Source organism: Hemiscyllium ocellatum, chromosome 7 (genome assembly GCF_020745735.1).
Source record: "Hemiscyllium ocellatum isolate sHemOce1 chromosome 7, sHemOce1.pat.X.cur, whole genome shotgun sequence".
Classification (NCBI taxonomy): Eukaryota; Metazoa; Chordata; class Chondrichthyes; order Orectolobiformes; family Hemiscylliidae; genus Hemiscyllium; species Hemiscyllium ocellatum.
The window spans coordinates 43,894,352-43,918,303 of NC_083407.1; the positions used below are offsets into that span (position 1 = coordinate 43,894,352).

Consider the following 23,952-nt stretch of genomic DNA (forward strand, 5'->3'; position numbering starts at 1 on the left):
TAGCTTGATCCCCAATTAGTCGAGTTATGCCAGGGCTCCTGATGCCACATCCCAGTAAATTGCAGCACTGATGTCAAGGACAGTTATTTCTCCCTCACCTCTGTTTGTTTGTCTATGTTTGAGCTAAGGCATAATTAGGTCAGAAGCTGAGCCAGACAAAATACTGCAGAGGCCTCAGATTAGTTCACTGCTGTAATGGGTGGAATTTCATATTGCTTCAGGATATCCTGTGAAAAAGTAATTCTAGTGGACCAAGGAACTCCAATGGCACTCAGTGGGATATCTAATCAGTACTTAGTCTGAATAGGTCTCCCAGAAATGGCCATAACAGAGTTGTAATTAGCTCCCTCGAGAGATGAGCATGACCATTGCCACAACATTTCACTTTGGGAAAAAGGTGCACATAAGCATTCAATAATATACATGTTGAATATCATTTTCACCAGTGGCAAGTACTGGAAATGACAGCATTAGTGTAGCCACCTTTTGAATCACTGGAAAGGATAATTGTCTTGCATATATAATGACTGCACTCTGTTTTTGTTTCCCATCTTCATCAAAATTGAAAGTTCACCCAATTTACTTCTGTTAGACCCCTCATTGTTTATGTTTTCAGTTATTTCAAAATAAATCTGTATTTTTAAGATCTGACTTAAAATGAACTTTGCCTACTAATAATGTCTTCAATAAGTTAATCACAATCTAGTTATTTAATCTCAAAGCATTTTAAAACAACTGAACTTGTAAAACATGCTTAAGATTTTCCTCAATTTAACAGGCATATGGAGGCTATGTCACATCCATGATTCTTACTTCCACTGACAGAATCTTCAAATGTGGAGTTGCAGTAGCACCAATTACTGACTGGAAGTTGTATGGTAAGTAAACAACAAAAATCATAAGGCATTTCAAGTAATTAGCTGAATGCTACAATTAAGATGTATTGCTTACCTCCAGGTCCAAAATGATAAATCTCGTTATTTTTTGTACTTTACTATGGCAGACAAAACATTAGGGTGTGAACTCAGGTTTAGCAAAGGCTCCAAGGAATGGTATCACATGGTTTATCTGTGTCATATTCTGACCATTGACCATTGATATACCGCAATGTAATTAAACAATGAACTTGCACTAATCATGCATTTCAACACCAGCAGACGACATTTGGTTTTATTTGCTTAAACAATGAAATGTAGCCTAATGAACCTCACATCTCTTTGAAACCAGAATCAACTATTCAATAGTTTTTCTCTTGCTTTGCAAATGCCAGAATATCAGAATATTAAATTTTATGCGAGAGTTCAAGATCAGCTTACCTTGACACCCAACAGCTGGCCCTTAAATAGTGCCAGTGTAATGTAAACATCTTCATGGAAAAAATACAACTGAGCCTGGGGTTGAGTGAAAAGGAATTATCTTTCTGAATTCTGGCTTCAATCCTTCCTGAGCACCACCAATCAATATCCCTTCTCACGAACTTATGGCCTTCTTCCAGATATGACTACATCTCTTCTCAGCTCAATCACTTTCCTTCCCGTTCCTGGTCTCCACTCTTCCCAAGTCACCCAGCTTCTAACTTTACCTGCTTACTTTGCGAATATGACAGCAGCTCAATCTTTGAATCCTCTTGACTGGTGAGCCAAGAGGTGGAGATTGAAGATAGCAAGCGAATCAATTCCAAGCAATCCTATAAGAATTATTTATTAATTTGATTTAGCTCATCTAGTGTACAATGACAGAGGTGGGTCAATCTCTGAATTTCTACTGATGCAGAGAGCATCTATTGTGCTTGACCTTGAGGCATATATTCAATTAAATTTGGGGGAGATATGTGGCTTCAAGATTTTCCCCTGCACTCTATTGGAAAGAAAGCAATAGAGCGCCCTTGCATGTGTATGATGATATTATGGATACGTCAGTTTGGCTTTCTGATTATTTGCATACTTGGATGTTGTTGCCAAAAAAATTATTTACAGATACTCACCTTTAAATGAAATTATTTTCTTTTACTTTGCTGGCTGTCAAAGAACAGAATATTCAATCTTACGCAAGTGCTCACAAAGAAATTGCACGTCAGAATTTTATGGAGATACGCAAGACCATAAGAAATAGGAGTATGAGCAGGCCATTTGGTCCCTTGAGCCTGCTGTGCCATTCAACAGGATCATGGCTGATCTGATTTTCCTCATGTCCATTTTCCTGCCTTTTCCTAGTCACCCTTGATTCCCTTGTGATAGAATTGTATAAAATTGCATGAATAATGTTTAGATTCTTAGAGATACCAAATTCCTTGATTTTTATTATTTCAAGAAAGTGTGAGAATTAAATAAATTGGAGTCGATAAGCCACAGAACGGGGGGGGGATGGGTGGCAGTGTAGAGGGATGTGCTACTGCAAAGTTTGTTGGTAGCAGAGTAAGTAGTTTGTGACCAAAGCTAAGCAGGAGCAAGGTGAGAGCAGTCTGGGAAGGTAAGAGATTATAAAATCTTACATTGTGGATTTCGGGCCTGCATTTCAGGACTGGAGCTGAGAGGGAGCAAGTGAAAAATACCCTGTGAAAGTAAGTGTTTCTGACTCAGAGGGAAAACTGTAAATTGTAAAGCAGAGGTCACTCTATAGGCTTCTGAATAGTTCCAGAGATGTGAAGGAAAGGATAGCAAAGATGATTCTTAATAGGAGTGAGAGTGCCATAGTAGTTGTTATGGGGGACTTTAACATTCCAAATATTGACTGGGAATACTATAGTTCGAGTACGTTGGATGGGTCAGTTTTTGTCCAATGTGTGCAGGACTGTTTCCTGACACAGTGTGTAGAAAGACCAACAAGGGGAGAGACCGCAATGGATTTGGTAATAGGTAATGAACCCAGCCAGATGTTAGATTTGGAGGTACATGAGCACTTTGATGATAGTGACCACAATTCAGTTATCTTTGCTTCAGCAATGGAAAGGAATAGGTATAAACGGCAGGGCAAGAGTTATAGCTGGGGGGAAAGCAATTATGATGTGATTAGGCAAGACTTAGGTTGCATTGGATGGGAAAGGAAACTGCAGGGATGGGCACAATTGAAAAGTGGAGCTTAATCAAGGAACAGCTACTGCGTGTCCTTGATAAGTATGTACCTGTCAGGCAGGGAGGAAGTGGTCAAGCAAGGGAGCGGTAGTTCACTAAAGAGATTGAAGTTCTGTGTCAGCCCAGATAATATGTTGAAGGTGTAAGCCCAATGTGTGCTGTTTACTGTGCCATACTGTTTAGACTGATTCTAATCTGAAAAATGAGTTAACTGAGTCTTACATGGATTCATGCAGTTTTTGAGCAAAGTACAATGTAACTCTGCAAGTACAAATTCACCGCACAAATGTATATGTGTATGTGTGCATGCGTGTTTGGGGTGAGGAGTTGTGAGTGTCTGTGAGAGAGAATGTATACATGTGTGTGAGATAATAAAGGGGTCTAAATCTGTGAGAGGGTGCATGTACGAGAGTGAGTGAGTGTGTGTGTGTCTGGGATGGGGGGTTGTGTGTGTCTGAGAGAGAGTCTGTGTATGTGTGTGTGTGAGTATAAAGGGGTCTAAGTCTGTGAGAGGGTGCGTGTGTGTGTGTCTGTAGGAGTGTGTGAGAGTGTCTGTGTACAGGAATGTCTGTGTGTGTGTGTAGTGCAATGGTGGTCACCTCTACTGTGACATGAACCCAAGGTCCCAGTTGAGGCCCTCCCTATGGGTACCGAATTTAGCTATCAGCTTCTGCTCAGCCACTTTTTGCTGCTGCCTGTCCCGAAGTCCGCCTTGGAGGATGGTCACCCAAAGGTCTGAGGTTGAATGTCCTGGACCGCTGAACTGTTCTCCAACTGGGAGGAAACACTCCTGTCTATCGATTGTTTGCAGTGCCCATTCACCCATTGCTGTAGCCTCTGCTCGGTTTTCCCAATGTCCCGTGCCTCAGGAACTTGCTTGCAGCATATGAGATAGACAACGTTGGCTGAGTCGCATGAGTACCTGCCACGTACATGGTGGGAGGTGTCCCCAAGTGTAATGGTGGTATCCATGTCCACACTCTGACACATCTTGCAGTCCCTACTGTGACAGTGTTGTATGGAGTTGTCCTGAAAGCTGGGCAGTTTGCTACGAACAATGATCTGTTTGAGGTTTGGTGATTGTTTAAAGGCGAGCAGTGGAGATATGGGGAAGGTCTTGGCGAGGTGCTCATCCTCATTGATAATGTGTTGCAGGCTTTGAAGAACATGGCATAGTTTTTCGGCTCCTGGGAAGTACTGGACAATGGAGGGTACCCTGTTGGTTGCAACACATGTCTATCTCCTGCGGAGGTCATTACGGTTCCTTGCTGTGGCACGTCGGAACTGGTGGTGGATCAGTTGAGCATCATAACCCATTCTTATGAGGGCATACTTGAGTACTTCCAAGTGCCCGTCACGTTCCTCCTCATTTGAGTAGATCTGGTGCACGCGTAGAGTTTGTCCATAGGGAATGGCTGTATTAATATGTTTTGGGTGGAAGCTGGAGAAGTGTAGGATTGTGAGGTTGTCTGAGGGTGTGCGGTAGAGTGTGGTGCTGAGATGCCCATTCTTAATGAAGATGCATGTGTCCAAGAATGAGTCAGATAGTAGAGAGTAGTCCATGGTGAGTTTGATGGTGGGATGGAACTTGTTGATATCACTGTGTAGTTTTATCAGTGACTCCTACCATGGGTCCAGAGGAAGAAAATGTCTTCAATGTACCTGGTGTGTAGTGTTGGTTGGAGGTCCTGCATAGAGAAGAAGTCATTCGAACCTGTGCATGAAGATTTTGACATATCGGGTTGCAAATTTGGTCCCCATGGCTGTTCCATGTGTCTGGATGAAGAACTGGGTGTCAAAGGTGAAGACGATGTGATCGAGGATAAAGCGGAGGAGTTGTAGGACGGTGTTTGGAGATTGGCAGCTGTTGGTGTTGAGTACTGAGGCTATTGCCGCGATGCCATCATTGTGGGGGATGCTGGTGTAGAGTGCTGAAATGTCCATTGTGACGATGAATGGTCCCGGTTTGATTGGTCCGTGGGTGCTGAGTTTCTGTCAGAAATCCGTAGTGTTGCGACAGAAGCTGGGATCTCCTGTACAATGGATTTCAAGATGCCTTTGACATAGCCAGAGAGGTTCTCACACAGGGTTCCACTGCCTGATATGATGGGACATCCTGGTAAATTGGCTTTGTGTACCTTTGGAAGGCAGTAGAAGTCACCTACATGACAAGTGCGTGGGATGAGGGTGCGTAGGGAACTCTGAAGGACTGGATCCAAAGTCCTGATCAATGTATGCAGTTCACGGGTGTGCTCTTTGGTCAGATCAGCCGGTAGTTGCCTGTAGTGTTCCTGGTTGTTCAGTTGTTGGTACACTTCCTTGCAATAATCTGTTCCTCCTTTATCTACTGGTTTGATGACAATGTTGTGATTGGTTTTCAGAGCACGGATGGCATTGTGTTGTGAACACATGATGTTTTGCTTTGACCATCCTCCAAGGCAGACTTCACGACAGGCAGCAACAAAAAGTGACTGAGCAGAGGCTGATAGCTAAGTTCAGTGCCCGCAGGGAGTACTTCATCCGAGACCTTGGGTTCATGTCACATTACAGGTGACCACCATTGCACTATATACACACCCAAACTCACGCACTCCCACATGCACCCTCTCATAGACTTAGACCCCTTTACACTCTCTCACACACATATACATTTGTGTGGTGAATTTGTACTTGCAAAGTTATATTGTACTTTGCTCAAAAACTGCATGAATCCATGTAAGGCTCAGTAAACTCATCTTTTAGATTAGAATCAGTCTAAACAGGGAGCTAACACCTTCAACATATTATCTGGGCTGACACCAATTCTTAAAGTTCACCTGAGAATGTAACTTCTAAAAAAGGTTTGTGATTTACATATGAAAGAAGTGAAACTAACATGGTCACTCTAACAGATGAGGGATTAACAAACTATCAAGGTATTTTTCAATGTATAATGTCAGTTACATCACACTGTAAACTTTTGCTATAAATTCTGTTTCTTACAATTGTGTACTCCACAACCACCTGATGAAGGAGCAGCACTCCAAAAGCTAGTGCTTCCAATTAAGCCTGTTGGACTACAACCTGGTGTTGTGTGACTTTTAACTTTGTACACCCCAGTCCAACACCGGCATCTCCAAATCAGGAAAGACTGAAAGAGAGAACTAACAACAGCCAGGGGGGGACGTGAAAAGTCGTTGGCAAATAGGATCAAGGAAAACACTAAAGTTTTCTATCAGTATATCAGGAATAAAAGAATAAAAGATTAGGGCCAATGAAGAATAGTAGTGGAAAGTTGTGCATGGAGTCAGAAGGTATGGGGAAGCGCTAAATGAATATTTTTCGTCAGTATTCACTCTGGAAAAATATGTTGTTGAGGAGAATACTGAGATACAGGGTACTTGAATAGATGGGATTGAGATGCACAAGGAGGGGTGTTAGCAATTTTGAAAAATGTGAAAATCGATTAGTCCCCTGGGCTGGATCGGATTTATCCTAGGATTCTCTGGGAAGCTAGGGAGGAGATTGCCAAGCCTTTGGCTTTGATCTTCGTGTCTTCATTGTCTACAAGAATTGTGCCAGAAGGCTGGAGGATAACAAATTTTGTTCCCTTGTTCAAAAAGGGGAGTAGAGACAGCCCTGCTAATTATAGACCAATGATCCTTACTCAGGTTGTGGGTAAAGTGCTGGAAAAGGTTATAAGAGATAGGATTTATAATCATCTAGAAAGGAAATAAGTTCATTAGGGATAGTCAACATGGTTTTGTGAAGGGTAGGTTGTGCCTTACAAACCTTATTGAGTTATTTGAGAAGGTGACCAAACAGGTGGATGAGGGTAAAGTGGTTGATGTGGTGCATGTGGATTTCAGTAAGGCATTTGAAAAGGTTCGAGTAAAAAGTGAGGTCTGCAGATGCTGGAGATCAGAGCTGAAAATGTGTTGCTGGTTAAAGCGCAGGCAGGCAGCATCCAAGGAACAGGAAATTCGACGTTTCGGGCACAAGCCCTTCATCAGGAATCACTTTTTATTTTAAAAGGTTCTCCATTGTAGGCTATCACACAAAATACGGAGGCATGGGATTGAGGGTGATTTAGTGGTTTGGATCAGAAATTAGCTAGCTGAGAGAAGATCGAGGGTGGTGATTGGTGGGAAATGTTCATCCTGGAGTTCAGTTACTAGTGGTGTACCACATGGATCTGTTTTGGGGCCACTGCTGTTTGTCATTTTTATAAATGACTTGAATGAGGGCCTAGAAGGGTGGATTGACGGTTGACACGAAGGTCAGTAGAGTTGTGAATAGTGCCGAAAGATATTGTACGTTACAGAGAGACATAGACAAGCTGCAGAGCTGGGCTGAGAGATGGCAAATGGAGTTTAATATAGAAAAGTGTGAGGTGATTCACTTTGGAAGGAGCAACAGGAATGCAGAGTACTGGGCTAATGGTAAGATTCTTGGTGGTGTAGATGAACAGAGAGGTCTTGGTGCCCATGTGCACAGATCCCTGGAAGTTACCACCCAGGTTGGTAGGTTGTTAAGAAGGCAGACAGTGTGTTAGCTTTTATTAGTAAAGTGATTGCATTTTGGAGCCATGAGCTCATGCTGCAGCTGAAAAAAAGGCTGGTGTAGCCGCACTTGGAGTATTATGTACAGTTCTGGTCACTGCATTATGGGAAGGATATGGAAGCTTTGGAAAGGGTTCAGAGGAGATTTACTATGTTGTTGCCTGGAATGGAGGGAAGGTCTTATGAGGAAATGTTGAGGGATGTGAGGCTTTTTTTGTTAGAGAAAAGAAGGTTGAGAGGTGATTTAATGAGACATATAAGATAACTAAAGGGTTAGATAAGATGGACAGTGAGAGCCTTTTTCTTGGATGGAGATGGCTAGCACGAGGCAGCATAGCTTTAAATTGAGGGGTGCTAGATATAGGACAGATGTCAGAGACAGGTTCTTTACTCAGTAGTAAGGGTGTGGAATGCCCTGCCTACAATAGCAGTAGATTTGCCAACTTTAAGGGTGTTTAAATAGTCATTGAAAGACATATGGATGAAAATGCAATAGTGTAGATTAGATGGGCTTCAGATTGGTTTCACTAGTCAGTGCAACATTAAGGGCCAAAGGGCCTGTACTGCGCTGTAATGTTCTATGTTCTATGATGTCACAGGAGGACTAATTTGATTGACTAATAAGCGGTCTGCTAAATTTGAATCTGTATTAAATTGAATCTTGTTAATTCATTGGTAACAAAAACAGTTAAAAATAAAAAAAACAAATTCAAGCTAATGGAGGGTCAGGTGATGTGTTGTTTCTGCATGATGTGGGAGTTGGTGGATCCCATTGTGGTTCCCAATGACCATGTTGGTTGCTGAAAGAACTCTGGCTCAAAGTCAATGAACTGGAGTCAGAGTTTCAAACCTTCCGACACATCAAGGAGGGGGAGAGTTACCTGGTATGCTGTGTTTCATGATACAGTCACACCACTAAGACTAACTAACACAAACTCAGCCAGTCGTCAGGGACAGGAGGGTATGGCTGCGAGTAAGGCAGGTAGAAGAATCCAGGAGGTAGAGTTGCAGAACCCTCAGCCCTTGTTCCTGTCCAGCAGTTTAAAGAGTTTTGCTCCCTGTGTGGATGGGAATGGGGACTGAATGGGGGATGAGCCGATTGTCTGCAGTAACATGGTACAGGGAGCCACTCAAGTGAGGGGAGAGAAATGGTGTTGTAATTGGGGATAGTACAGTTAGAAGCATAGACACTGTGCTCTGTCACCACGATCAAGAATCCCGAAGGTTGTGTTGCCTGCCTGGTGCTTGGGTTCGGGATGTATCATCTGGGCTGCAGAGGAACTTGGAGTGGGAGGGTAAAGATCCAGGGTTTGTGGTCCATGTAAGTATTAATGACATAGATAGAACTAGGACAGAGGTTCTGCTAAGGAAGTATGAACAGCTAGGAACTAAATTAAAAAGCAGAATCAAAAAGGTAATAACCTCTGGATTGCTGCCTAAGCCACGAGCTAATTGGCACAGGATCAATAAGATTAAGCAGGTAACTGTGTGACTCAAAGATCGGTGTGGGAGAAATGGGTTTGAATTTATGGGACATTGATACCGATACTGGGGAAGAAGGAACCTATTCAGGCGGGATGGTCTTCATTTGAATCATACTGGGACCAGAGTCCAAGTGAATCACATAATGAGGGCTGTAGATCGGGCGTTAAATTATTTCGAAGGGGAAGGTTCAGTTATAGGGGAAATTAGAAATCCCAAATGAAAGGAGCTAAGAGTGTAGAACTTGGGAGTGGTGATTGAAATCTCCAGCACAAACGCAAATAAGACAGAGTGTATGGAAAGGGTTAGCAATCAAACTTCAAGCTCACTGGATAAACAAATGACAAGGAGAAGAGGGATGGTTAATACAGGACTGAAGGTGTTATATCTGAATGCATGCGGTATAAGGAATAAGGTAAATGAGTTTGTAGCGCAGATCAAAATTGGCAGGTATGACGTGGTGGACATCATGGAGATGTGGCTGCAAGGGGATCAGGATTAGGAGCTAAATATTCATGAATATACATCCTATCGAAATGCTAGATAGATGGGCAGAAGGGTGGGGTTGCCTTGAAGAAATGAAATTAAATCAATAGTAAGAAACAAAGTATATGATCAGATGATGTAGAATCTGTGTGAGTAGAATTGAGGAACCACAAAGATAAAAGAAAACATAGTCAGAGTTAAGAATAGGCTCCAATTAGTAGTGGGGAGCTGAGGCATAAGATACACCATACAGCAGAAAAGTTATGTAGATAACACAAAATTACAGTGATCATGGGGGATTTCAATATGCAGGTGGACTGGGAAAATCAGGTTGGTACTTGATTGCAAGAAAAGGAACTTGTAAAATGTCTACGAGATGGCTTTTGGATCAGCTTGTGGTGGAGCCCACTGGGGAACAGGCAATACTGGATTTAGTGTTGTGCAATGAGGCAGACTTGATAAGGGAGTTCAAGGTCAAAGAACCCTCAGGAGGTAGTGATTATAATAGGATTGAATTTATTCTGAAATTTGAGAGAGAGAAGATAGAATCAGAGGAAATGTTATTACAGCTGAATAGAAGCAATTACAGATGCGTGAGGGAGGAGCTGGGTAGAATTGGCTGGGAGAGGAGCCTAGCAGGAAAGACAGTGGAACAGCCAAGGCAAGAATTTCTGAGAGTAATTCAGGAGACACAGCAGAGATTCATCCCAAGGAAAAAGAAGCATGGCACAGGGAGGATAAGACAACCATGGCTGTCTAGGGAAGTCAGGGATAGCAAAATCAAAAGAGAAAGTATTTGATGTGGTGAAGGACAGTGGGAAACTAGAGGATTGGGAAGCTTGCAAAGACAAACAGAGGGGAACAAAAAAAAAGGAGGGAGAAGATTAAATAGGAGGATAAGCTAGCTAGTAATATAAAGGAAGACTGTAAGAGTTTCTTTAAATATATAAAGGGCAAAAGAGTGGACCTAGACCATTGGAAAATGACGCTGGAGAGATAGCAGTGGGGAACAAGGAAGTGGATGAGAAACTGAATAATTACTTTACGCCAGTCTTCACGGTGGAAGACAGGAGTAATATCCCAAAAATTTAAGAGAATGCCGGGGCTGAGCTGAGTATAGTGGCCATCATGAAGATGAAGAAGCCAGAAAAACTGAATGGCCTGAAGGTGGATAAATCACCTGGACCACATCGTCTACACCCCAGAGTTCTAAAGGAGATAGTTGAAGAGATAGTGGAGGCATTAGGAATGGCTAGAATCAGGAAGGGTCCCAAAAGACTGGAAAATCGCTAATGTGACACCCTGTTTAAAAAGGAAGTAAGGCAAAATATAGAAAATTACAGACTGATTAGTTTAACCTCGATCGTAAGATCCTAGAATCCATTGTGAAGGTTGAGATTTCTGAATATTTGGAAGTGTTTATAAAATAGGACAAAGTCTGCATGGTCTCAATTAAGTGGAGCTCATGTCTGACAAAGCTGCTAAAATTCTTTGAGGAAGTAACAAACAATTTAGACCAAGGAGAGACAATGGATGTTATCTACCTTAACTTCAAGAAGGTTTTTGACAAGGTGCTGCACAGGAGGCTATTGAGTAAGATAAGAGTCCATTGTGTCAGAGGCAAGGTGTTAGCATGAATAGAAGTTTGGCTATCTGGCAGAAAGCAGAGAGTGGGGATAAAAGAGTCTTTCTCAGGATGGCAGTCGGTGACAAGTGGTGTTCTGCAAGGTTCAGTGTTGGGACCACAATTTTTCACTTTATAGATGAAGGAACTAAGGGCATTCTAGCTAAGTTTGCAGATAATACAAAGATAGGTAGAGGGACAGGTAGCTTGAGGAAGCAGGGAGACAGCAGAAGGATTTTGATAGGTTCAGAGAGTGGGCAAAGAAGATGGAGTACAATGTGGGAAAGTGTGAGGTCATGCACTTTGGAAGAAAGAATATTAGCATGGACTATTTTCTAAATGGGAAGGAAATTCACAAGTCTGAAATGTAAAGACACTTGAGCATTCAAGTTCAGGATTCTCTCAAGGCAAACTTGTAGGTTGCGTCAGTAGTTAGGAAGGCAAATGCATGATGGCATTTATTTTGAGGACTTGAATATAAAAGCAGGGATGCAATACAGAGGTTGTGTAAGTCTCTGGTCAGACCACATTTGCAGTATTGTGCACAGTTTTGGGGCTTCAAAGGAGGTTCGCAAGAATGGTCCCAGAAATCAAAAGCTTGACAAATGAGGAACATCTGAGGACTCTAGGTTTCTACACAATGGAGTTTAGAAGGATGAAGGGGCATCTAATTGAACATACAGATACTGAATGGCCTGGACAGAGTAGCTGTTGGGAAGATGTTTTCATTGGTAGGAGAGACTCAGACCCATGAGCCCAGCCTTAGATTAAAAGGCCTTTTAAAACAGAGTTAAGGAGAAACTTCTCCAGCCAGAGGGTGGTGAATCTATGGAATTCATTGCCATAGAAGGCTGTGGAGGCCAAGTCATTGAGTATATTTAAAAGTGAGATAGATTCTTGAGTATCATGGAGATCAAGGGTTACAGGGAGAAAGCAGGAGAATAAGGATGAGAAGCTTATCAGCCATGATTAAATGACAGAGCAGACTCAATGGGCTGAAAGGCCTAATTTCTGCTCCTATCTCTTATGGTTTCTTAAGAATGACAAATATCTGTTCATGTACCATAGCTTTTGCTTTCAGACAAGAGTGTATGTTCATGGCTCTCTTGAGAAATTCTGAATGTCAGTCATTTATCTTCTTCGCCTATTGACTGTTAACACCTTTTTTTAAGACAGTAATTGTTGAGCTGCCATTGCAATTGATGATATGCTGAAATATCCTCAATGGATCCAGTCACAGGTTATTTATTGAAATGAAAATGAGCTAATTTCTCAGCCAGACACTCATCACTCTAACCATGGTTGTGTTATATAAGTCTCTGCTGCCCTCTCCCACATCTTTTGACCGCAGCCATGAAAGGACCTTATTTAACTTTGTATGAGTAGATGGGTTTTAAACGAGGTAAAATCTCATCCATCTGCAAAAAGACAAAGCAGATGAACACAATTACAAAGGATATTTTGTTTCATTAAAAGCTTTCACCCAGAGTTAGCTGGCATGTCACCTTTCTTTCTAAATCTTGAATTTAAATTGCAAGTAAATGGCATCTTTAAACTGGATTACAATTAACTTATTTTGGGGGGATTCTTTTATATGATTATTCAGTTTGTATTGATGATGGAGAGTAAAATTGTAGTTGCATACCAGACTAATAACTGCAGTTAGAATAGTTAATGAATAGATTTTAATGTAACCTTGATTATATTGTTCTTGCTGTAGCACTATACTGATATGAGATTGCATTCAAGTGCTGTTCAAGGTGTCTTGATTAGCACAGGACAAGTTGACACAGTATTACTCCTTCTTGGCAAACAGTCCATGGATTTGAATTTTCTTTTAAATCAAACATATTCAGTCATGTTGTTTGCTACAAATTAATGATTTAGTAGAAAAGCTAAGACTGTTGCCTCAGAAACTGGTCTCTTCATAGATTACAGAGCCAAATGGGAAAGGCCATGGGTTCAGGTCAGTTATTGTTTATTGTTCAACATTGCTTCACAAAGATGAAGACACCATGCAAATATGGATTAAATTAATATTTTTCTTCATACAGCTTCAGCATTCACAGAACGATACCTTGGATTACCATCACGAGATGAAATCATTTATCAAGTGAGTTTTTTAAAGAAACCACTCAATGTATAAAGGCTAAGCATTAATTCAATTATTTCACTTTTGGAGTAGAATTGCAACACATAATCCTAATCAAAATTAAAAAGGCTCAGAAATGTGAATGTCCAAAAATCCAGAGATCACATGACCTGCCACTGCATCACCATTCCAACTAAAATGTTTTAATTTCACATCTCTCAGATTTGTACAGGTCAATTAATTGTCACTTATGTATGCAAATGTCCGTGAGTCAGAGGGTTTTACCTACTACTGAGTCACATTACTGCCATTTAAAAGATGGTAATAGACCCCAGAAAACAGTGATAAAGGCCCCAAGTTATGTCTGTCCTGGACACTTTCATGTACAGACTTTGGTTTCTTTCTAATATCATTGAAAAAAATTTGATGTTGATGCAACATTCACATAAGTTTCCTCATAATGGTGAAATTTCTGCTAGAAACCTACTGCACTTATACAATCAGCTTCAGTCCAGGATAATTAGTTTTAGATTAGATTACTTACAGTGTGGAAACAGGCCCTTCGGCCCAACAAGTCCACACCAACTCGCCGAAGCGCAACCCACCCAGACTCATTCCCCTACATTTACCCCTTCACCCAACACTATGGGCAATTTACTGTGGCCAATCCACCTAACCTGCACATTTTTGGATTGTGGGAGGAAACCAGAGCACCCGGAGGAAACCCACGTAGTCACGAGGAGAATGTGCAAACTCCACACAGATAGTCACCTGAGACGGGAATTGAACCCAGGTCTCTGGCACTGTGAGGCAGCAGTGCTAACCACTGTGCCACCATGCATACTCCAGATGAAAATACTATTCTGCTGAAATTCCATTCCAAGAGGGAGATGAGCATTTAGTTTTCACAGCTAATTCCCTTTTAGTCTTTTAAAATCACGTGTGCATTTAGAGGCAATAATTATGTTTTAATATAAATAATCAAGTAATACTGTGTTTAACATTCATATTAATAACTCCATTTTGGTTTTATTGCAGGAATCTAGTGTATTACAAAATGTTAATGAAATCAAAGATGAGAGTTTCTTGATCATACATGGCACTGCTGATGGTAAGACTTACTGTAGCCTGCCTCTCATATTTAAGCATATACTGTCAGCTATCCCCCAAGATATTTTACAATGTGTTTGGATAGTGGCTTCATAATGATGATGTTCAAGGTGTTTATAGTCATTCTTGTATCCAAGGTTTTGGTGGAAGTTGAGCACGCCTTAATTTTGTCAAAGTAATCAATAGCACATTCACTGAGAACTCCAGAATGGATGGATACATCTATCTATCCTTAAGCCACTCCATCTCTGTTACTTTACTTCCCTTTCTCTCAATCTCTCACACCATGTTGGCTATCTTAGGTATCTACTTAAATTCTGTAGAATTTAAATATTTTTTCACCTATCTGTTACTACACAAATATGAAAATTTGCATATGTTGCTCTCCTCCAAACAAAGCATGACTGATGGGAGAGTTGACATTTGTGTCAAGGTTATGCTCAGCTTCAATAATGTCGACAAGGAAAATGCTGCCAGTAGCTAATGGTAGTCAGTGTTTCAAATAAGATTTATAAAATTGCTAGTCCCTTTAATTTAAGATAAAATGAAGAAACTCTTGTGACCTGTTCTGAAGTCTGTCAAACAATTGGCTTGGGCAAGGTGGTTGTTAAATATTAACGTGACACTCACACAGACACTCACACACACTCCCACACTCACATATGCATCCTCTGAGACTTAGACTACTTTATACTCACACACACATATGCACTCTCTCACAGACACTCACAACCTCCCCCCCCCACCCCAGACAAACACACACACTCACTCCTATAGACACACACACTCTCACATGAACCCTCTCACAAACTTAGACATTCTACACTCACATACACACACAAATACACTCTCTCTCACACTCATAACCCCTCACCCCAGACACACACAGACACAGATACGTTTGTGGGGTGAATTTGTACTTGCAGAGTTACATTGTACTTTGCTGAAAAACTGCATGAATGCATGTAAGACTCTGTTAACTCACTTTTTAGATTAGAATCAGTTTAACCATTATGGCACAGACAGGGAACACAGGGGGCGAACACCTTCAACATATTATCTGGCTAACACCAATTGTTACAGTTAACCTGAGAATGTAACTTTTAAAAAATAGTTTTGTGATTTACATATGAAAGAAGTAAAACTATCATGGTATTCAAACAGATGAAAGACTCAACAAACAATCAAGGTATTTTTCAATGTATAATTTTAGTTATATCACACTGTAAACTTTTGCTATAATTCCTGTGTCTTACAATTGTGTCCTCCACAACAACCCTGATGAAGGAGCAACGCTCCGAAAGTTAGTGCTTCCAATTAAACCTGTTAACATAGAACATTACAGTGCAGTACAGGCCCTTCGGCCCTTGATATTGCGCTGACCAGCCATACCAATCTGAGGCCCATCTAACCTACACTATTCAATGTACGTACATATGCTTGTCCAATGATGACTTAAATGTACTTAAAGTTGGTGAATCTACTCCCGTGCAGGTAAAGCATTCCATACCCTTACAATCTCTGAGTAAAGAAACTACCTCTGACATCTGTCCTATATCTATCACCCCTCAATTTAAAGCTGTGCCCCCTCGTGCTCGCCGTCACCATACTTGGAAAAAGGCTCTCCTGTCCAACCTATCTCACCCTCTGATTATCTTATTTGTCTCTATTAAGTCACCTCTCAACCTCCTTCTCTCTAACGAAAACAGCCTCAAGTCCCTCAGCTTTTCCTCGTAAGACCTTCCCTCCAATCCAGGCAACATCCTAGTAAATCTCCTCTGCACCCTTTCCAAAGATTCCACATCCTTCTTATAATGCAGTGACCAGAACTGTACACAATACTCCAAGTGCGACCGCACCAGAGTTTTGTACAGCTATAGCATTACCTCATGGTTCCGGAACTCGATCCCTCTGTTAATAAAAGCTAAAACACTATATGCCTTCTTAACAACCCTGTCAACCTGGGTGGCAATTTTCAAGGATCTGGGTACCTGGACACCAAGATCTCTCTGCTCATCTACACTACCAAGAATCTTATCATTAACCCAGTACTTTGCATTCTGGTTACTCTGACCAAAGTGAATTACCTCACACTTGTCCGCATTAAACTCCATTTACCACCTCTTAGTCCAGCTCAGCAGCTCATCTATGTCTCTCTGTAACCTACAACATCCTTCATCACTATCCACAACTCCACCGACCTTAATGTCGTCTGCAAATTTACTAACCCACCCTTCTATGCCCTCATCCAGGTCGTTTATAAGGTTGGACTATACCCTGGTGTTGTGTAATAATTAATTCAATATATTTAGTCACGTCTTCAAAAAGTTCAGTTTAATCAGACAGACAGAATTTCCCTCTGACAAATGCATGTTGATTATCCCTGATCAATAGAGAAAGTGAGGACTGCAGATGCTGGACACCAGAGTTGAAAAGTGTGGCACTGAAAAAACATAGGTCAGGCAGCATCCGAGGAGCAGGAGAATCAATGTTTCAGGCATAAATCCTTCATCAGAAATGAGGTGGGAGTTTGGGAGGGGGAGCGCAGCAGTGGGAATGGGAGGGGGGAAGGGGGCTGGGAGATAAATAGGAAGGGGTGGTGGGCCAGGGGCATGTTAGGTGAGAAGGTGATATACCTATGCAAGTGGGGTATGATGGTGATAGGTCAGAGGGGAGGGTGGAGTGAATAGATGGGAAGGAAGAAGGACAGGTAGGACAGTTCGAGAGTGCGATATCAAGTTGGAGCATTGGATTGGGTTGGAGGTGGGGGTGAGTGGACTTGAGGAAACTGGTGAAATCGATGTTGATGCTGTGTAGTTGGAGGGTCCCAAGGTGGAAGATGAGGCGTTCTTCCTCCAGGTGTCATGTTGCTTGGATTTGCTGGTGGAGGGGACCCAGGATTTGCATGTCCTTGGCAGAGTGGGAAGGAAAGTTGAAGTGGTTAGTCACAGGACGGTGGGGTTGTTTGGTGTGTGTATCCTAGCGATGTTTCCTGAAATGTTCAGTGAGTTGACATGATGTATCCCCAATGTAAAGGAAACCATATCAAGAGCAATGGACACAATAGATGAGGTGTTTGGATGCACAGGAAAATCTCTGGTAGATGTGGAAGGATCCTTTGGGCCTTGGATGGAGATGAAGGTTGGAGGGGGGGGGAGGTGGTGTGCAGGGTGGGGGAGGAAGGTGGGGAGTTGGTGGGCACAGTTTTTACACATCTTGCAGCGGCAAGGGAAGGGACTAAGAGTGGAGGGTGGATTGGTGGGAGGCATTGACCTAACGAGCGAGTCATGGAGGGGAATGGGTCTCTGCAGAATGCTGATATGGGTGGAGAGGGAGCTATATTTCTGGTGGTGGGGTCTGATTGTAGTAGATGGAAATGGCAGAGGATAATGCATCACATCTGGAGGTTGGTGGAGTGGAAAGTGAGGACCGTGGGGTTCTATCCTTGTTGCGGTTGGAGGGGTGGGATTCAAGGGTGGAGGTGCGAGAAGTGGAGGAGATGTGCTGAAGGGCATTGTTGATCGCGTGAAAGGGCAAAATGTGGTTCTTGAAGTAAGAGGCCATCTTGGATGTCCTGGATTGGAATTGCTCCTCCTGGGAGCAGATACGGTGGAAGTGGAAAAACTGGGAGTAAAGGATAGTGTTTTTACAGGAGGATCATTACATGATCAATCCCTACCTTTCCAAGTGCTGATTAGTCCAATCCTTCATAATTTCTACAATAAATTGCCCAACCACTGACATCAGACTAACTCCCCTGTAATTACCTTGCCTATTCCTGCTCCCCTTCCCGAACAAAGGAACGGCATGAGTTATCCTCCGGTCATCTTTTCACCTGTGGCCAGGGTTACAAAGAATTGAATATATCCACCAGGGCACCAGCAGTATCCACCTTTGCCTCCTAGTGCAGCTTGGAGTACATCTCATCAGACTCTGGGCACTTATGTGCCTTTATGCTGCTTAAACATCTAATATCCTCCTCATTGATCTACAACCTCTACAACTGAAATCCCCAGCTCCATCTTTCTCTCTGCGAATGCAAATGAGCATAATCATCTAAGACTTCACCCACACCACCTGCTGCAAGCATTTCCTTGGTAATCCTCTTACTCTTAACATGTTTATAAAATGCCTTATGGTTTTCCTTGATCCTATTGACCAAAGATATTTCATGGCCCCTGTCTGTCCTTCTAATTTATTTTAAGAAATACCCTGCACTGTCTACACTTCTGAAGTACCTCTCCTGTTTTAAGTGGACTGTACCTGACATATGCTTCCTTCATTTTCTTTATCAAACTCTCAACATTCCTTGACATCTCGGGTTCCCTGGACCTGCTGCCCTTGCCTTTCACTTTTAAGGGAGCACCGTGGCATTGAATTCTCACCATACCACTTTTAAAACATTCCCACTTTATCAGCAAGTAACTGCTCCTAGTCAGTTTGCCAGATCCTGTCTAGTGATAGTTTCAAACATAATTTCAACACCATCCATGCCCCTTTCTATAAAGACTTTGAAACTTAGAGTTATGGTTACTATTCCCCAAAATCCTTACCAAGTAAAACTTCAAGAATTTGATTGGCTTCATTCCCCAAGATTAGATCTAGCACTGTCTCATCTCTGGTAGGATGACATAAAAGCACAAAAAGTTCTCCCAGAAGCATTTCAAAATTTCCACTGTGTCTAATCCTTTCATGGTAAGATGATCCCAATTGAAGTTAGCAAAGTTGAAATTCCCTATAAGTATAATGCTGTTTCCCCTCACCTTTCTGTGGTTTGCCTATGTATCTGCCCCTCTATCTCCTGACTGTTAAGAGGCCCACAGTATAAACCTAGCAAAGTTAGTTGTCCCTTTTATATTTCTGTGGTCTACCCATTTGAAAACCCAAGAAATTCTCCCACAGTACTGCAGTCATGATGGCTCAGTGGTTAGCACTGCTGCCTCACCGCATCAGGGACCTGGGTTTGATTCCAGCCTTGGGCAGCTGTCTGTGTGGAGTTAGTACATTCTCCCTGTATCTGTGTGGGTTTCTTCCGGGTCCTCCAGTTTCCTCCCACAGTCCAAAGATGTGCAGGATAGGTGAATTGGCCATGCTAAATTTCCCATAGCATTCAGGGATACGTAGGTTAGGTGCATTAGTCGGGATAAATATAGGATAAAAGGGTAGGGGAATGGGTCTGGGTGGGTTACTTTTCGGAGGATCGGTATAGACTTATTAGGCTGAAGGACCTGTTTTCGCACTCTAGGGATTCAAATATTGAAAAAGCTCCCACCTTTCTTACCTTCCCCCTGCATCCCATCTATCATGTCAATACCCTGAAAGTTGAGCTGCCAATCCTGTCCTCCTTTCACCCATGTCTCAGTGATTGCATCAATATCATATTTCCATATGTTGATCAACATTCTAAGTTTGTTTATCTTGCCAGTCAAGCTCCTTGCATTATAATAGATTTAATTTAACTTCCTTGACATCTCATGCACTTTATCTTGCCACTGTCTTCTCCACGTACTGGACTATCCTAGTATTATTTCTATATAGTATTACACCTTGTTCCCGATTTTACATCTACTCTGTGATCTATCCCCCTGCCAAATTAGTTTAAAACCTCCCTAACAAGGGTAAGCCTCCCAGCAAGGATATTGGGCCCATTCTGATTCAGGTGCAACCTGTCCAGCTTGTACAGGTTCCAATGATTCAAAAATCTAAAACCCTCCCTCTTGCACCATCTCTTGAGCCACACGTTCATCTGACCTTTAGATTAGATTAGACTTTTAGATTAGACTTACAGTGTGGAAACAGGCCCTTCGGCCCAACAAGTCCACACCGACCCGCCGAAGCGCAACCCACCCATACCCCTACATTTACCCCTTACCTAACACTACGGGCAATTTAGCTTGGCCAATTCACCTGACCCGCACATCTTTGGACTGTGGGAGGAAACCGGAGCACCCGGAGGAAACCCACGCAGACACGGGGAGAACGTGCAAACTCCACACAGTCAGTCGCCTGAGTCGGGAATTGAACCCGGGTCTACAGGCGCTGTGAGGCAGCAGTGCTAACCACTGTGCCACCGTGCCGCCCACCTCTCTCCCTATTCCTATATTCAGTAGTCCATCACACTGAAAGTAATCCAAAGATTACAACTTTGGTAGTCCTCCTTTTTAACCTGTTACCTAACTCTCCAAATTCTTGTTGCAGAACTTCATTTCCTTTTTTTTAACCAATGTCATTGATATTGACATATACCATGACTTCTGATACTATTGAAGACTTGTGCTATATAACTAACCTTGCCCTCAGACAAAACTTTTCCTGTACAGTTACAATACTGGTATCTATACAATAATGTGGAAAATTACCCAGGCTGTCCTGTGCACATAAGACAAATCCAACCTAGCCAATTACCACTTGCAGCAAAGTGACAGAACATTTCATTGACGGTGCATTTACTCAATGACCTGATAAATTATTCATTTAGCAGCTGATTCCACAATCCTAATCATCCACTAGGGAGCGATAGTCTCAAGCAATTCTTTGGCCCTGCCTCCAGCTGGTGCTCAGTGTAAATTATAACTTGATACGTGCATATGTAAGTGAGAGATGAAAACGTATTTCTTCTTGAGAGGATCACTAGTGATTGAGGTCCTCTTCTGCAGAGGAAGCCTCATCACTGAGTATATACAAAACTATTTTGGATAATACATCTGATTGACAAGGGAGTCAAAGGTCAAGGGTAGGCAGAAAATTGGAGTGAGGGAAATGGTATAATCGGCTATGATCTGTTGAATACCAGAGCAGACTCAAAGACTTAACTCCGAATTCTATGCTCTTTTTTTCCTGCTACTTCATTCTTTTATCAGGATAATAAAAATAGATTTTGACCTGGAAGTGTCTTGGGAGTTCTGCCAATCTCCCAGTAGACTAACAAGGCTCCAAGCAAAACAACAAACAGACATCTACAGCGTTTCACACCATTTCTTTGGGGGCCCTCTTGGTCTCCCACCAAAGATAGTGCAGATCAGGAGAATCTCTGTGGAAATGCAGTCTTTTCTTAAATGATGCAAAGACTTTCCAGTCATACACAATTGAATTATAAGGTATAAACAGTCCCAGTAGGAATGAATTGCAATGCTTGTTGTTATAATAGATTGTGTACATGAATGAAAAGTTGCTAGTGTAGGCTTTATTTAGTTGAATGAATGTAATTGTAGTAATTCAACTTTCTGAAGATATTTTGTTTTTCCCCAGTTTATTGAAGTCTGCAATAGGTACTTAGAATTATAATACATCTCATGTCTGCATGGGTTCTTGGTTTTGTTCATGGTGGACACTTGGCCATTTGACATAACAGGTGAATGGACAAAGTGTAGTGTGTGAGAGCATATGTTAGTGAGAGTTTACACTAACTTGGCAAAAGGTTATAAAATACCACCAGGGTTGGAAAGGTGACATGAGGGTTATAAAGGACTATAGTTAGTGAATAGAAGGTTTCAGGTTGGAATGGATATTAAAGGGTTATGGTGCGTGACTGCAGGCATGAGATGTCATGGATGGGGTATGGAATCCTATCTGTGATATTGTAACGGACAAAGGCTGGAGAGATGCTTTTTTTTAATTTTTTTTGAGAAAACTACCTAGGGCCAGCCTCTGTATCTGGCAGCTTCCAGTCTTATTCAAGGGTTACTCATCTTGAGTCCTGCCCCCATTCCACAGAATGAACACTGACATCTGGGCAGTGATTCCTAAAGGTTAGATTCGCGGATTTGAAATTTGAATTCTCCTGATTCTGTGCACCTGATAATCAGATAAAAATTCTAGCGATACAAAGTAAACAGGATTCCACTTCTGATTTCAAAACTGTACAATGCTAGCTTAGCTCAGCTGGGGTCATATTCAAGTGTTACATTGGGCCTTAGCACTTCTCGACTTTAGAAGATGATTCAAAAACTGCTTTTGCCATTTTCTCATTTCAACAATTTTGTTGAGATTCAGTCAGGACAGAGTTAGTGTGGACTACAATATTTCTAGTGGTTAAACAGCAAGCCTATATGCGTCTCTGTAAGCAATAAAGTTTTTTTTTATATTTTCTTGAATCAAACAGCAAATTTTTACCAGTTAACTGAAGAAATCAAAATCAAGCATCTGGCCCTTTGTGTAGTCATTTGGGCCCAATTTCTCTCAGACAGACATAGGTATTAAGTTAAACATAATAGGGTCCAATACAAAGAAAATGAAAGTACATACTATGTGGACTTCTTTGGCAGTATTTGAGACATAACTTAAACCAATTTTGTTTAGCTTTGTTTTGGATGCAGTCAGTCATTGCAAATGTTGTAATTCTTGCAAAGGTCTTGATTTGCTGTTGCTTTTCCCTCAGATGTGATTTTTTTGCTATCTGATGCACAATTTAAAGACAGTAAAAGAGAAGGAAGTGAAAGTACTGTAGTCAAATTTGGAGATGACACAAAAATAGGGAGGTTGTGACAAGAATACAAGGAGGTATTGCTCAGGTTAAGTGGGCAAAAAAGTTGGCCCTTGGATTATAACGTGGGAAAATGCAAAGTTGTTTATTTTGGAAAGTTCAACAAAAGAATATGATATTATTTAAATACAGAAAAGCTACAAAAGGCGAACCTAGGGGTAATTATGCATGATATTAAGGGCGGCATGGTGGCACAGTGGTTAGCACTGCAGCCTCAATGTGCCGGGGACCCGGGTTCAATTCCAGCCTCGGTTGACTGTCTGTGTGGAGTTTGCACATTCTCCCTTTGTCTGCGTGGGTTTCCTCTGGGTGCTCCCGTTTCCTCCCACAATCCAAAGATGTGCGGGTCAGGTAGATTGGCCATGCTAAATTGCCTGTAGTGTTAGGCGCATTAATCAGAGAGAAATGGGCCTGGGTGGGTTACTCTTTGGAGGGTCGGTGTGGACTTGTTGGGCCGAAGGGTTGTTTCCACACTGTAAGGAATCTAGTGTAATTTTAACAATTATATACAGAAGGCTCACACAAAGGTACAGCTGATAATCAGGAAGGCAAATGGAATGTTGGCCCTTATTTTGAAAGGTTTGGAGTAGGGAAGCCTTCATGCAACTGTGCAAAGTGCTGGTGAGACCATAGCTGGAGTATCGTGAGCAGTTTTGATCCTATCATTTAAGGACAGACATCATTTTATTGGAGGCAGTTCAGAGAATGTTCACCGGGATGATCCTGGATACAGAGGCATAGTCTTAAAAGCAAAGACTGAACAGGTTGGACTCTACTTGCTGGAGTTGAGAAGAATGATAGGTGGTGATCTCATTTGGGCTTTCTAAGGGGCTTGGCAGGTTAGATGCTGAGAGGATGTTTCTCCTCATGGAAGAGTTTAGGATCAGAGGTCAAAGTCTCAGAACAAATGGTCAATTTAAGACTGAGATGAAGAGGAAGTTTTTTCTCTCAAAAGGATAGAGTGTCTTTGAAACTCCTTGCCACAGAGATCTGCGCAACCAAAATCCTTGTGTATAATTAAGGCTGAGGTGGATAGATTATTGGTCGGGAAGGGAAATCAAAGC

The 23,952-nt window shown here is 41.9% G+C and overlaps 1 protein-coding gene across 2 annotated transcripts in view; it reads left to right on the forward strand.

Annotated features, from left to right (window-relative positions):
* LOC132817060 (inactive dipeptidyl peptidase 10-like) overlaps nt 1-23,952 on the forward strand; it is a 924,305-nt gene that overhangs the window by 890,256 nt on the left and 10,097 nt on the right. For both annotated transcript variants that reach the window (XM_060827148.1, XM_060827149.1), the window contains 3 exons: nt 779-878; nt 13,259-13,317; nt 14,335-14,407. In XM_060827148.1, the coding sequence (XP_060683131.1) occupies nt 779-878; nt 13,259-13,317; nt 14,335-14,407 (232 nt within the window). The remainder of the gene's footprint in view (nt 1-778; nt 879-13,258; nt 13,318-14,334; nt 14,408-23,952) is intronic.